The following is a 14,209-nucleotide window of genomic DNA, read 5'->3' as shown; positions in this document are numbered from 1 at the left end:
GTTTTGGCCTGTAATGTTACAGTAAACTAGCTTCGCTGTTTTCTAAACATTGTGCACTCGGAGCTCGTGGCGCTGCTCTCAGTGACGCGGAAGAGCGGGGCGGTATGAGCAGCGGTGGCTCATTTACATATGAAGGTCACGCCCACTAAATCAGAGTGTTCTGAACAGAGGGGCTATGAGAGCCTGGAAACAATGCTGCTGTGCTTAATTTATTGGCTTTTTGGACCAAAACATGTTACTACCATTTCATGAAGAAATCATTGATCCATATTAAAGAGGGGAGGAAGTACGTGGTCCGATCCGAGCTCACAGTTCAAAACCAGCATCCCTGATGGTCTCGAGATTATGAGAGTCCATGTTGTGGGGAGCTTACACATCTGTGAAGGCTCGATTAATGCTGAACAGTTCTACAGGTTAAGGAGCAACACAGGCTGCTGTCCAGACAATGACATGCTGCACGGATTACAACAGCATGGGTCTGTAGTAGAAGAGTCCAGGTGCTCAACTGATCTGCCTCAGTCCTGACTGGTCCAAAAATGTTTACAAAACATTGATGCAAAAACCAAAACCAAAACCAAAATAGGTGAACGTGTCCCTGGACCAACTGTTTTTAACGCTGGCATTACATTCAAAATAAATTGTTTTTTTATCACACAACTTTCCAGTGTTCTCCCATGCATGCATGGGTTTTCTCCGGGTACTCCAGCTTCCTCCCACAGTCCAAAAACATGCTCATCAGGTTAACTGAGCACTCTAAATTGTCCGTAGGTGTGAGTGTGTGCGTGAATGGTTGTCTGTCTATGTGTCAGCCCTGTGATTGACTGGTGACCAGTCCAGGGTGTACCCCACCTCTGTCCAATGACAGCTGGGATAGGCTCCCGCATTTGCAACCCTGAACAGGATAAGTGGTTCAGAAAATGAATGAAATTTCCAGTGTTATTATTGACATGTTGTCTCCAACTGGATATTTTTATGTGCTGTTGTTTTAAGATAAGCAAGTCTTGTGTGGTGCAAAAAGTCTCCTGAGTTAACGTGAGCATGTCCCTATCTGCCCACAGTACCATAAAGTTTAAAGGGTAGTGTAGCAGACACCTGGATAGACTGCTTCGATCTTGACAGTGGAAACACCCGGAGATAGCTGGGGCTGAATGGGATCAACAACGGGCCTATCACTAACCACAGGGACTACCAGCTCCTTTAATGACAGGACACAGACAACAGTACAAAGTGGGTCAACACAGCAAAGTATGCATTTCTTACAGTTATGATTACTGATTTGGACGCTGCTCCTGTCATGCATTACAGATGTAAAGCATTCAGCCTGCGTTGCGAGTGGCTGCAGTTTAACATCAGAGCAGAGATGAGCAGCTCAGCAGGAAAGCCATAAAGCAAAAGACATGAATGCCAGGTCTGTGACTGTGCGGGGTCAGCTTCTGGATTTTTCTGAATTCCTTTTTGGTTCTCAAACAAACATAAACACCTTGAAGATTCTGATTCACTCGCGGTGCTGACCAGCTCTCAGTCATGCAGCAAAGTTGATGACTTCATGCAAAGGTGGTTTTGTAACTTCTCAGCAGCTTCAGCAGGAGTGTAGTCTGACCATGCAAGCTGCTTTTACAGTGTTACCCTTTAAAAAACTGAACCTACCTGATCTGGTGCAGCTGTTGCTACTGAGCCCAGAAAAAAAGAGAAACATTTGAATGTAAGTTTTAACATAATGTACCTCCGTAACTATCCCAGAGCATTTGTAGCGTTATAGCAATAACGTTTCCCCAGTTCACCTGCAGCTAATGTGGCAAAGTTGCACACTTGCTTTCCTAAACAATGACTCTTGATTATGGTTTAATTTTTTTCTGCTTCATATCCAACAAAAATAAAAAAAAAACATACAAAGAAATTATAGAAGTCATGTGATGGAATACACAGCACCTATAAACCTGTTAACTAACCTTCGTTCAGTGAAGCAGCTGGATGTGAAAGTGGTGTTCACACAGTGACAAAAAAAAAGCAGCTCACACATTTTGGGTTTCAAACTCTGAGCACTGAAAACACTTAAAACACTGAGCTGCATTGGATTTGTACAAAATATAGAAGCTGCCAGTATAAAACACTGTTAGTGGGCACAGGCTCTAAAACTTTACACTATTTGTCCTGTGTCATTGTTTTGCTGTTCAACCAAGTGATAACAGTACTTTTTCCTTATTTAACTTCATTTAAGTACCACCAGCTGTTCTTTGTCAAGAATTAAGACTCAGAGAGTTATGCTAGGGTTTCATTTGAACTTAAATAGGGAGTATTTTCTTTTATTTAAGCTCTTCTGTCCCTTTAGTGCTCTGTAGCAAGTTAACATGATCTTCAGCACAAAAACAAAAATTTTATTTTACTCCACTGGTGTTTTATAAAACTCTTATTGCAGTCTCTGTCTGGAACACTTAGTTTTGGCTGCTGTCTTTTTAAGGCACCCCACCCTATTTACTCCCCTGCCTCTGATTGGCCAGCCCCTGGGAGGCCTGTCAGAGGGCAGAGCTGTGCAGATCTTGGTGTTTGAGGCCCGTCTCTCCAACATGACATTCACCAGTTAAAAGATCCTTATATGATGAAATTATAATTTCTTGTGCTATATTTTAATTGGATCATTTCATATAGTTTAGCAGGATACCCCCTCTTTAAAACTGTAAAATGTCATGTTGTTTTTTTAGTTAAACACTGCCCCATGACATCTTTGGTAAGATAAATATAGTATTTAGTTTACACTTTTTTTTTTACCACAACACACATTTTCATTCAGCTTTCATTCAGTTAGGAAACAAATTTCAATGCCCCTCTTGTTATACTTTCTACATGCTCTATGACTTTTGGGGGGATTTTGTTTTAGCTCCTTTAGGGGGAAAAATCCGTCGCCCACTGCTGGTTACCACTAACAGCTGGAAGAACTATTAAGCTGGTAAATGCTCGATTAAAAAATGGTTGTACTCATCTGGCCACAAATAACTGGACGCACTCAGCGTCCTTTGGACTCACAGAAAATGTGCATTCACAGACAACAACAGGCACATTAAGGAGCTGGATAAAGTGAGTGTTGACAGCGGGGCACTTCTTACCCTCTGGGCTCCAAAGCAGAGGGTGCAAACACATCGTGGATGCATACAGGAGAAGTCTCCTGTATCAACTCTTGGCTATGTTTAAGGGTTTCATTACAGAAAAAGCAAACATAATTATTCACAGACCCAGTTTTTTTCTGTCAAAAGTTCCAAAATATTGTAAACCACACATTAAAAACTTTCTCCCCACTTCCTCCGGCTCAAGCACTGCTCTTTCCTGATTCCAAAATGCCAATGTGCACGCTGACTGCCAGGCGTCACATTACTATCTGGTTGTCTCCAAGCACTAATCTACACAGTTTTAAGGAAGTGGGTTTCTGCCTTACTGTTTCTGAGGTCTGTCCTGTCTGGAAAACTCCTCTGCTCCAGGGGACCTCAGCACTTTTTGGACTCAAAGTCTTGCTTTGGCTAAGCTGTTGCAAATTTTCTCCTTCCTTCTGCGGCTGCCAACATGTCGTGAATAATAACGGAGGAGGTGAAGTTCCTCACTCCCTCTCAGCCAGGTTTGTCTCCTCCTGTCTCCCTTTTCTAAAGAGCTGTGTGTGTTGGGCTGTGTTTAAACAAAGTGTGAGGTGAAACAAGGTGCTCTGATACTCGCCTACACAAACAAATGTCAGTGGAGGGATGATGCTTTTCAGATCAGGTTTCTTTATGACAGGATTCACAGTTTCTGTTTGGAGCTGTGATTTTCAAACAAAGGTTGTGGGTTGTTTTTTTTCAGCACACACAGCATTGATATTATATAAATAAAAGAGTTTTAACTTTACCACTTAGATCTCAAGAGTCTCAGTGAAATAAAAAAACAACATAAAATAAGTGCAGAGCTTTTCACATTCAGGGCAAGACTGAAAACTAATGAACATAAATCGACTTTGTGAGACACTCGCAGCTGGCAGTACAAATGTGAGGTACTGTTACATTTGGGGTCCCACAAGATACAATCCTGGGACCAGTTCTCTTTTCCCTTTACATGCTCCCTTGAGTGAAATTCATCAGAATCCCAATGTCGGAAAGCGTTGTTATGCCAGAATCACTGAACTGCATCTTACCATATCTCCCCATTGAACCAAAGAACCCCTGTGATCTCCTTCAATGACTGCAGATATTAGAGTTTGGATGGCCCAAAATGTCTTGGAATTAAATGACAGAACAACGAAAGCCACTGATTGTGTTAACAATCCTACAGTTCTGCTCTTTGTTCTGATCCCCAGGTGACAACAGGAGTCAAGAATAGTTTTATTCAACTGAGGGCCACTTCAAGTTAGAATCTCTACTTTACTTATAACCTCCTAATAACCTCTTGACCAGGGCTCTTCCTCCCTCTCCCTCTAGTGACTCCCTCTGGCCTTGACAAAAAAAAACATTAAAATGAATAAAAGTTATTTCTAATTTTGTTTTTGTTTGTTTTGATGCACAATTATCTAGGAGTTCAAGGTGATACTTTAAAGTATCGAATTAGCAGAAAAGTTTTGATGATTTGTCATCTAAAATATGCACATTATACATGTCAAACAACAAATAATGTAATTTTTAAGACATTTTCAGGACAAGCATTTGCTGAAAGATACCAAATTGAACAGCTCAAAATAGACTGTAGTCGCAAATAATCCTAATTTTATGTTTGCATTTTATTAAGCCACTATGATACAGCTAAGTTTTTGTTTGTTTGTTTGTTTTTCTTTGATCGACATGGGCTAGTTTTTATTTTTTTCAATATCAGGATTCAAATCAGCCTGCATTGTTCAATAAATTAATTTCAAAGCAGGCCTTCTCATGTACAATACACTTCAGTTTGGGGTTTTTCTTTGTTTTAACAAGTATAAAAAGAAAAATAATGAAACATATAAAACTTTACAAGCTAAGATGTCCTTTGCGGCTACTTTTCTTTGGGGTAAGATGGGGAAAATGTCTCTTTTTTACAGTAAAGGTTGCAGACCCCTGCTCCAGCCAACATGGTTCTTTGCGGTCCCCTGAACTAATTTCAACCTCAGAGGTGACTGGATTTTACTATCAAGGCCCTCAGCTTGATTTTGGGTATCAAACATAAAGATTATTATCATCCAGCTTTGTCGTGGAGCTTTAGGCTGACAATACAAGCAGCTCACTTTACACCAGAGGGTTTACATTTCAAGCTCGACTAGGCACTGAGAGACTCTGGTAGTAGTAGGTCATCCTGTTGGCATCATAGCCCTGACACACCCAGGGTTAAAACTAGTTCACCTCAGACTAGCTTGTTTTGACCATATTTACTGAGCATGAACCTAGCTGCTCAAGTATCAAAGATGATGTTTACTGTTTAGTGATATGTGGTAAAGACTCACCTGGTATTGTGTCTTCTTGTCCCCCAAAAGCCTCCACTGGTCTCTCTGGCGTTGGCAGGGGTTGGGGAGGCGGCGGGCCGACGGGCTCCTGCTGAACGGTGACTGGTTTGTTAACCGGTGGATTGGGTAAAACAGTGTAGCCCATCCCTCCAGGACAGATCTCTTTGAACTGAGCTACACAACAGAAACACATGGAAGTGTCACACAAAGGGAAAAAAGTAAAAGCTTCCTTAAAAGTTGGTTAGAGATGACAGAAAGACAACAGTGACTCAAATAACCCCTGGTTACAACCGAGGTCTGCAGAAGAGCATCTCTGAACACACAACACGTCCAACCTTGAGGCAGATGGGCTACAGCAGCAGAAGACCACACCGGGTGACCCTCCTGTCAGCTAAGAACAGGAAACTGAGGCTACAATTCACACAGCAACACCAAAACTGGACAATAGAAGATTGGAAAAACGTTGCCTGGTCTGATGAGTCTGGATTTCTGCTCCACATTCAGATGGTAGGGTCAGAATTTGGCATCAACAACATGAAAGCATGGATCCATCCTGCCTTGTATCAACTGTTCAGGCTGCTTTTTCTTTAATGTAACTTGCTTAAACATGTTATGTTTATGTTGCACGTCACTCTGCTTCCTTTCTGTTCTGAGTTTTTGTGATAGAAGTTTGTTTTCAATATTACATTTTTCTTATTTTTTTTTATAAATAAATCCTTTTTTTTTTTGCTCATAACTATTACTTAAATCTTTTTTCTGGACTTCCTTCTTATTGTTCAATTCCTCATTCTCTAATGATCTTTAGGGAATGTTACACTGCACTGCAGTTTTTTAATCAATGTTCAGATTGTTCAAGCCACAACAGACTCTTTACCAGTTAATGCTGGTAAAGGGAAGTGAAAGTTCAAGGACACAAGACCCAGGGAATGATTTCAATCACCTCCATAAATATTAGCTCCAGCTATCTCATTGACTAGCTTTAACACTCAGTTAAATTAAAATTTAATCATCTTGTTAAAGCGAAGCAAATATCAGACATCTTTGATGAGGGAAAAGCTGACAAAGAAGAAACCACAAGCTATTGTACACCAGTGCACAGCCATGGATTGGCATTATGTTTCTGTAAGAATAACATCATGTATCAGCACAGATTAAATCAAACTGTGTGTGTCATACTCCACCCACAGCTCCTCACAAACAGCCATAAAACAAGTTCCTGAAAAAAACCGCAGCTCATACCACTGCACCACCCAAAACGTTTATTCAAACAACAAGACAACGTCCTGCTGCTGCTGTCTCGATTGAGAGATACTGTCTGACTCTATACAGTAACATATTGACGCCTGTGGATGAAGTGTGTGGGTGAGCTAACAGCTACTGCGAAGGGATTTATGAAAAGCAACACTATAAGCCACTACTTAGCCAAGCTGTGAAAACCATGCAAACAAACACTAACAAGAATAACAAAGAGAGACACGAACAGATCATTTTCTCCTTGATAATAGCTCCCAACTTTTTTTTAAACGGATTAAATTTGAGGCTTTCTGTGATTATAGCTGGTTTGTCTGATTTGAAGCTCGGTGGAAATCTGACAGTTAACCCACTTAAAGAGAGGGTTAAGTGTTATTTTAGTCTTTATTCTGTCCTTCTGGTGCATAGCCTCACAGGGTTTATAGCTCAAGAAAACACTCATTTTTCTCTCAATGGTGTTTTAGAAAACTCTTACTACACAAACTTCTTACTTTGTCTGAAACTCTTTGTTTTTAGCTGCTGTCTCTTTAAGGCTCCCTGCTCCATAAAACCCTTTCCCTCTGACTGGCCAGCTTTCTGAAGGCCCGTGGGGGCAGAGCCATGGGAAGACATTGGTCTTTGTGGCCCACACCTCCAGCATATCATTAACCGGTTCAGATATCTTCAAGTCTCATGAAGATCTCGTAAATATCTGGTGCTATTTTTTGAACGGAGTGTTTCCTTAGTTTACAATCTGAGTCATAAGTATCTACAATAAATGGTTATATAGAGGATTGAAAATCTGCACACATTTAGTCTTAACATCCAGCATTAATACTTGAGATCCATGTTTAAAATATGAAGAAATAAATTAGCCCCTCTTTAAATGCTTTCCATCTTGAGGGATCTCTGTAAAAGTACAAACTTTTAACAGATATCGTATTTCAAACTTTTATGTGTGTTCAGTTTATTATAAAACTGTACCCACCTTCTTGAAATGCTGCTATATTAAAAGTTCAGCAAGTTTCAAACGCATCAATTTTACATGAATATTTCATTTTGACATTAAAAGAAGTTGTGACTGTTTTCTGTGAGAAGTCCCAGAGAAAAGCCTTCTCATATTCTGACGGGGCACTTTTTCACTCCCCTCTGATGGATGGATCAATAAGTTTACTCCCACAACACAAAGATTTTAATATGGAAAACTCATCAAACCAAAAATCTTTTGCAAAAACTGCACCATCAAGTCTTGCTTCTCTGCAAATCAGAATTTTGTCATCCCAATTTAAATCATTAAATTCCACTGTACTGGGATCCTCTTTGCTCTAAAGCAAAAGCTGCAGATATATTTACTGGACTCTTACTGAAAACTCCAGCAGTTTGAGGACAATCCAGATGGACTGTCTGTGAGATAATGTCAAGGAGTGAAAAATCTCTGCAGTCTTTTCTTAATCTATTTAATCAGATCACAATCTGATCCATTTTCAGCTGCAGCTTAGTGAGACTCAACAGGGCTGCTTCATAACAACAGAATAGAAGGATCAAGGACAGAACAGGAGTAAGGTTGGTCGTCTTACAGGGGGGTTTATTTAAAGAGGGGGAATTGGGCTTTTCCATACTTTCAACATCTAGATTAAGTAACAATGCTGGGTATTCAGACTAAACATGCAGATTTTCAAACCTCTACTTATTCAGACGTTGTAAAATCCCTGAATCTGACTGTAAATTGATAAAAATGCTCTGTTCTAAAAATAATCACAAGATCTTCATAGAACTTGTTGAAATGATGAGGATCACAACAGGATCTTCTAACTCATCCGTGACATGTTGGAGGATAGGTCTCAAACACCAAGGTCTGCCTATAGCTACGCCCCCATTAGGCCTCCAAATGGGGTGACCAATCAGAGGGAAGACGGTTTGGGGAGTGCAAAGTCTTAAAGAAACAGCAGCTAAAATCAAGTGTTTCCGTTACCATTATAAGAGTTTTCTAAAACACCAATGTGAGAAACAACAGTGATCTTTCAGCATAAAGATGAAAAAAGCACAATATCTTCTTATTAAAGAAAGTGTGTTGGTGTCTTTTAGTTTTTGGAGACGGATTTTTACCCGTCATGCCCTTCTCATCTAAACTATGTTCACTGAGTCCAGTTTGTGTTTTATTTTTCTTGTCACCTGAGCTTTCTTTGATCAAGTCTCTGCTCTCTGTCCTGACGGGGCGTTGATGTTTTATTGTATTTGATGAAAAAAGATGAATGTATCTGAAGCCATACACCGTGAGCTCCATTAGTGTCCTCAATCAGTTGCCATATCACTTTTTGTACATCACCATGAGGGGGTGCCGTTGCCAGTGGTCTGAACAAAGCATGTTGTGAATGTCAAAAGATCTTTCGGAACAACTGAGAGCTTGTAAGACTGGATGCATGATGGGTGACAGGCTCATCAACCATCTGATGTATGCTGATGACTTGGTCATCCTTTCACCTTACAGCGCTGGCCTGCAGCAACTCCTGAAAATCTGTTTGAGCTATGGTGTGCAGTTTGACATTAAATACAACCGTAAGGAGAGTGTGGTAATGATAGTGAGAACAGGATATGTCTTAAATTACCTCGATGGTCGAGTGCAAGTCACATGTTTGTTTATAACAATGTGCCCACATTTTATGCTGTTCTTAGAAACTACATGCACAAATTCACAGGTAGTCTGGTTGATTCAGACAATAAAATAAGAAAGTCACTTACTCAGCTCACAATGAGCGACACAAGGTTCACATCCTGCTATTGGAAACATTGGTACAAATGTCTTTTTGTGTTTTAAATTGCTGTCAACATATGAACTGTATTTGCCATTTTTATATTTCTTTTTTTAATTCACTATTTGTTGTATTTATATGGACTTAAGGGTCTGGAATAAAAGCATTACTAACTAACATACTGCATTCAACTCACTGAGTATTATACTGTCCATGTTTTTGTTTTGTTTGTGTCTTTTGTGTTATCAATCCCATCTTCTTACAGTTGATGGGAAAGGAGAGCAGACAGAAGTGGGCCACTTGGCAGCGCTCCATGAATGTTCTTATGGATGTGTATGGGACGCAGTTATCACTGATCTCAGTCAGAGTTGGAGCCTTTAAGTTTAAGTTCAGTTTAAAAAACATCTGATCCAGGTGCAGCCCATATGTTATATTGTCCTGTTTACATAAAGTCTTGCACTCATGTGAACTCAGGGGATAAAAGTCTTCTTGACCCTCTGGTCAAAACGTATCATTTTAGCTCTTTGTGTTACTTTAAGTTTCAACCATCTGCTTACATGAAAGACCAAACTACACCGTGGGATTATTGAACTGTTAGGCAGAACGACTCCTCGATAAAATTTCTGACTTCAAACACAGGCCTTATGTTCTGACTAAGTCTCCCGTGGCTGTGGGCCTTACCTGTTCCTGGAGGGGGGCATTTGTCACAACGAGGGCCCCAGGCTTTGCCCACACTGCAGCAGCAAAGCTGTTTGCTCAGCTGGGCAGACACTGGGTGCAAACACTGCCTCCCTGAGCTGACCAAACGGAAGCAAGCCCCCTTCTCCTCTTGGATCGCAGGTGTGTCGGCTGAAGAGGAGCGCAGGAGGAGGACAAAGAGGAGGAGTGGTAGGAAGTGGTGCAGGAGACACAAACATGGTGGAAGAAAGGACAGAGAGAGGAGAAATAAAGAGGTCCCCATCACCACTACTGCCACAAACACAGACTAAACATATTTCTAAAAACAATACAAGTGCATACAGAAAACATTTCACAGTCAGAAGTCGCACAAACACATTTAAATACAACAAAGCACAGACAGCCTGTATGAGCAACACATGAAACACATGGATGTTTTCATGCCAATGCCTCATGCACTTCATGCACACACATGGAAGTGAAGCGCTGGCTCAGATAAAAGCATGCAGCAGAGTCTGGATCAGTGTGTGCTTCTCAGGTCTTATAGTTTGATCCAACATCTTCACGAGATGCCAACTGGAAACCGCTTGAAGTGGAACACAGACAAAATAATGACCTCCAAGGGGAAACAAAAATGTTTGGTTCAGGTTGCCTTTTTGACTGAAACATTACCTGGAGTAAATCATCCCAATACTGGTTAAGTACTTGACCTATTTTGCCAACAAATTATCAGATTTGAAAACATCAGGAATGGCTTGTAAATAGATTAGCAGAAGCGGAAACTAGCTGCACAGGCTGCTAATGCTAACTGCACTTCTCATGTATTCACTTCTGACAATGTTTCTCAGTACTCAACGGTGAAAATTTTAAAGAAAACCACTCTAACAACACTGCAGTATTTTTTAAAACACATTTTTGCTTTCTTTGTCAGAAAGAGATGGACAGGGATGGAAAGGTTGACACCGTCCTCATGTCTTTGTACACAGAGATGGTTAGCTGTGGTTAGGATTGTGATAAAGTAAAGCCAGGAGTTAACATCTGCTCAAAGCCTGTGTGAAGAAAAGTAATATGCATTAAAAGCAACTCCTAAGAGCAACCACTATTTTTCAAAGTACTTTCAGTTAGGGCTGGATGTACTGTGCCTTTTTGTCCTTTTTGTCAGCAACTACCCCAACTGCCGGCACATAAAAAAGCAAGTATTTAAACGGTATATGTCTCTTTAGAGTCTAAAAAAGAGTTCGATTTGGCAGCTATTTTAGATTTAGTCTTCGTAAGTCAATACATAGTTTATCTTTACTTTTAGCCAATCTGATATTGCTAATGAGGTTTTACCAAGTGTTTGTATTTGCAACACTCCTAATGCTTTGGCTTATGTAACGAGGCTGCGTTCCATTTGTACTCCTGTTATCTTCTTTTTATTTATGAATTTAAGACCAGTATTTGTCGCAATAAATCACCCGTGTATATAGTATTATTCGATGTCTATATACAGAAATACTGCTGTTAAGGCAAGTTTTTCCAACTTGGCAACTGGAAGATGACGTCATTCCCACTCCCAACTTCTCAGTTCCGAGTACAAATGGAACGTACCATGAGTAAGCACTCTGAAACAGTCTTCCTTCTCTGAGTCATGGTTTCAGACCACAATTGACATTATCTGAATAATAAACTTAAGGCCCTGTTTTCCCATACATTTCACCCTAAAGCGCAGAAAACGCAGTGAAAAAAATCTGCTTTTACAAAACACTGAGGGAGTGAAAACACTGCAGGGAGCATGTCAGGCCTGTAGTTGGTGCTATAACTGTCTTGTACAGAAGCCGCTTTTGGTAGATCTCCACCGAAGTAGAGTTGAGCCAATCATCTGATGTTTTGGTGAATACTAAGAGCAGAAGTGGAGCAACAGATGCACATTTGGTATAAAGACAGTTGGCAGATCCAGCAGATTGAGCAACACAAGCACAACACGGTTGTTGACGACGATCGTTACAATGGTAACTATTGTAGTGTTGTATGTGTGAAGCGCAGCGTGACGTCAGTGTTTCCTCTGAAAACGCCAGCTTACTGTTTACACAGCAATGGTGGCTGCAGCATTTTAGAAAAATTACTCTGGGGGGCGTTTTCAAAACTTTTTGTTTTGGTCAGAATGCAAAATGCAAAAATACTTTTGCATTGCATCCTAAAATCCTTGTAATGTAAACGACCCCTTAAGTTAAAGTTAAAATAAAGTTTGCACGCACAACAAATCTCTCAGGAAAACTACTTTTAGTGTAGCCGGCATTTCTTTAAGCAAACATTAAAAGAGGAGGTACTTCTTATTTGTAGTCTGATTTGTCTCTCCTGGTGACTCTGTGGTACCTTTACTTGATTTACTCCTCAAAAAAAAGTAAATTCTCCCTCACACTGGTGAAAAGCTTCATCTTAGCTGCTGTCTCTTTAAGACTCTGCTCCACATACCCCCTTCCCTCTGATTGGACAGTCGTCTGTAGGCTTATCAGGGGTGGGGCTATGGGCAGACCTTAGTGTGTGAGGCCTGCCTCTCTGATATGTCATGAACTAATTAGGAGATCCTTATGTGATGACCTCATTCAGTAAGTCTCATGAAGAACTTGTGCTATTTTTTCAACATCTTTGTAGTCTCAGCATCCAGCATTGTTGCTTTATATTCATGTTTAAAATATGGGAAAGCAGAATTTCCTTTACTGTGATGTCTTTGTACACTAACCAACAAACTTCTCCTACAATTTTCAGACCAAATTTCAGCTTCAAACACTTTTCTGTAGCTGCTTTTTGATAGTAACAAACAAAAACTTAAAGAGTGGATAAACTGGTCTACATGCTGAACAATATGCTTTAATGCTCCCATTGGACCATCCTTTTCTGTGGAACCACACAAGACAACAGTCTGCTGTGATGGAGAAAGGAATAAGTCGGTTGAATTCATGATATCTTAAATAACACCACATGGTTAGCAGTGCCTGCACACTTAAATACACAGCTGAGAGACTCTACAATGCTCTCTGGAGAGAAACTGTGTCAAGGTTAAGTACAGCAGAAAGCTAGAAAAACTCTTCAGCATTTAACATTACCAGAAAGTAAACCCCATCATTTGGAAATAAAAGAAGCCTGAACACACCGATTCTCCTTCGTACAGTAGGCCATCTGGCCAAAATGAGTAAATAGGTAATGATGGCCTTGGGCAGGAGGAAACCAAAAAAAAATCAAAGTCCTCTCTCAACAGGGTTTGTCTGTAGAAACAGACGAGACTGCCAAAAGGAAAACGATCCCTGCAGCGCTCTGCCAGTCTGGTGTTTATGGCGGAGCAGGGAGACAGAGCCACTCCTGAGTAAAAGGCAGATGACAACCAGCCTGCACTTTGCCAAGCTGCACTCTGGGACTGTGGGAGCATAAGGAAAATGTTTCTGTGGTTCGATGAAACCAAAATGAAGCTATTTGGTCTTGCCAAGAATCTGCATGGTGGTTGCAGCCTCAGGCTCTGTGTTTGCTTTTCATCTAGAGTGAGTCAGTGTCTGACCAGGATTTAGGTAAAGACATTAAGAAGAAGGATATAAGTACAGAGACCAACTTTAGATTTCAGCGTGGCCCAGTTAAAAGACTTAACACCTATAGCATCACATTGGTGTCATCTACACATAAGGAAACTGTCCATCACACTGACTTTAGGCAGTGACTGGTCACGTATGAGGTGTTAAGAAAGACTTTAAAGGTGACTATCATTTAACACAGCCCCTTGTTGTCTAAATGAAATGTCCTCACCATGTTTGAGTCTTAAGTATCCTGTAAATCAGGTAACAGAGGAGGTTCTTATGCTCTGAACTTGTTGTCTTGTCATATTATATTTTATAAGTCACAAAAGTTTTTTTTATAGAAGCTCTGTTCTGTGGACTCAAAACTCACCACTCCATACTTAAATCCCAGCGCTTCACATGTCGATTATTTCAGCCATTGTTGTGAAAAATATAAAGAGTTTAAAGTGAAAAAAAGAGTTTAAATGTAATTTAAAACCATGCAAACAGAAACAGTTTGATCTGTTTTCCATAATTCTTAGTTCAAGACCCCCCAGGGGACTAAACCAGGATAATGCTAGTATCAGTGAACCCACATTAATGTA

At 40.4% G+C, this 14,209-nt stretch overlaps 1 protein-coding gene across 2 annotated transcripts in view; it reads right to left on the bottom strand.

Moving 5' to 3' along the window:
• Positions 1–14,209, bottom strand: part of ltbp1 (latent transforming growth factor beta binding protein 1) — a 141,758-nt gene that overhangs the window by 34,702 nt on the left and 92,847 nt on the right. Inside the window, exons 11-14 of one of the 2 annotated variants that reach the window (XM_074675580.1) lie at positions 10,084–10,251; positions 5,423–5,596; positions 1,648–1,670; positions 1,093–1,195 (exon numbers count right to left, since the gene is read on the bottom strand). In XM_074675580.1, the coding sequence (XP_074531681.1) occupies positions 1,093–1,195; positions 1,648–1,670; positions 5,423–5,596; positions 10,084–10,251 (468 nt within the window). The remainder of the gene's footprint in view (positions 1–1,092; positions 1,196–1,647; positions 1,671–5,422; positions 5,597–10,083; positions 10,252–14,209) is intronic. The other variant, XM_074675581.1, reaches the window with a different exon arrangement.

This window comes from Halichoeres trimaculatus, unplaced genomic scaffold (assembly GCF_033239565.1).
Source record: "Halichoeres trimaculatus isolate MK-OKI-2021-1 unplaced genomic scaffold, fHalTri1.1 fHalTri1_scaffold_8, whole genome shotgun sequence".
In the NCBI taxonomy this organism is placed as follows: domain Eukaryota; kingdom Metazoa; phylum Chordata; class Actinopteri; order Labriformes; family Labridae; genus Halichoeres; species Halichoeres trimaculatus.
This window is presented reverse-complemented; position numbering and strand designations above follow the sequence as displayed.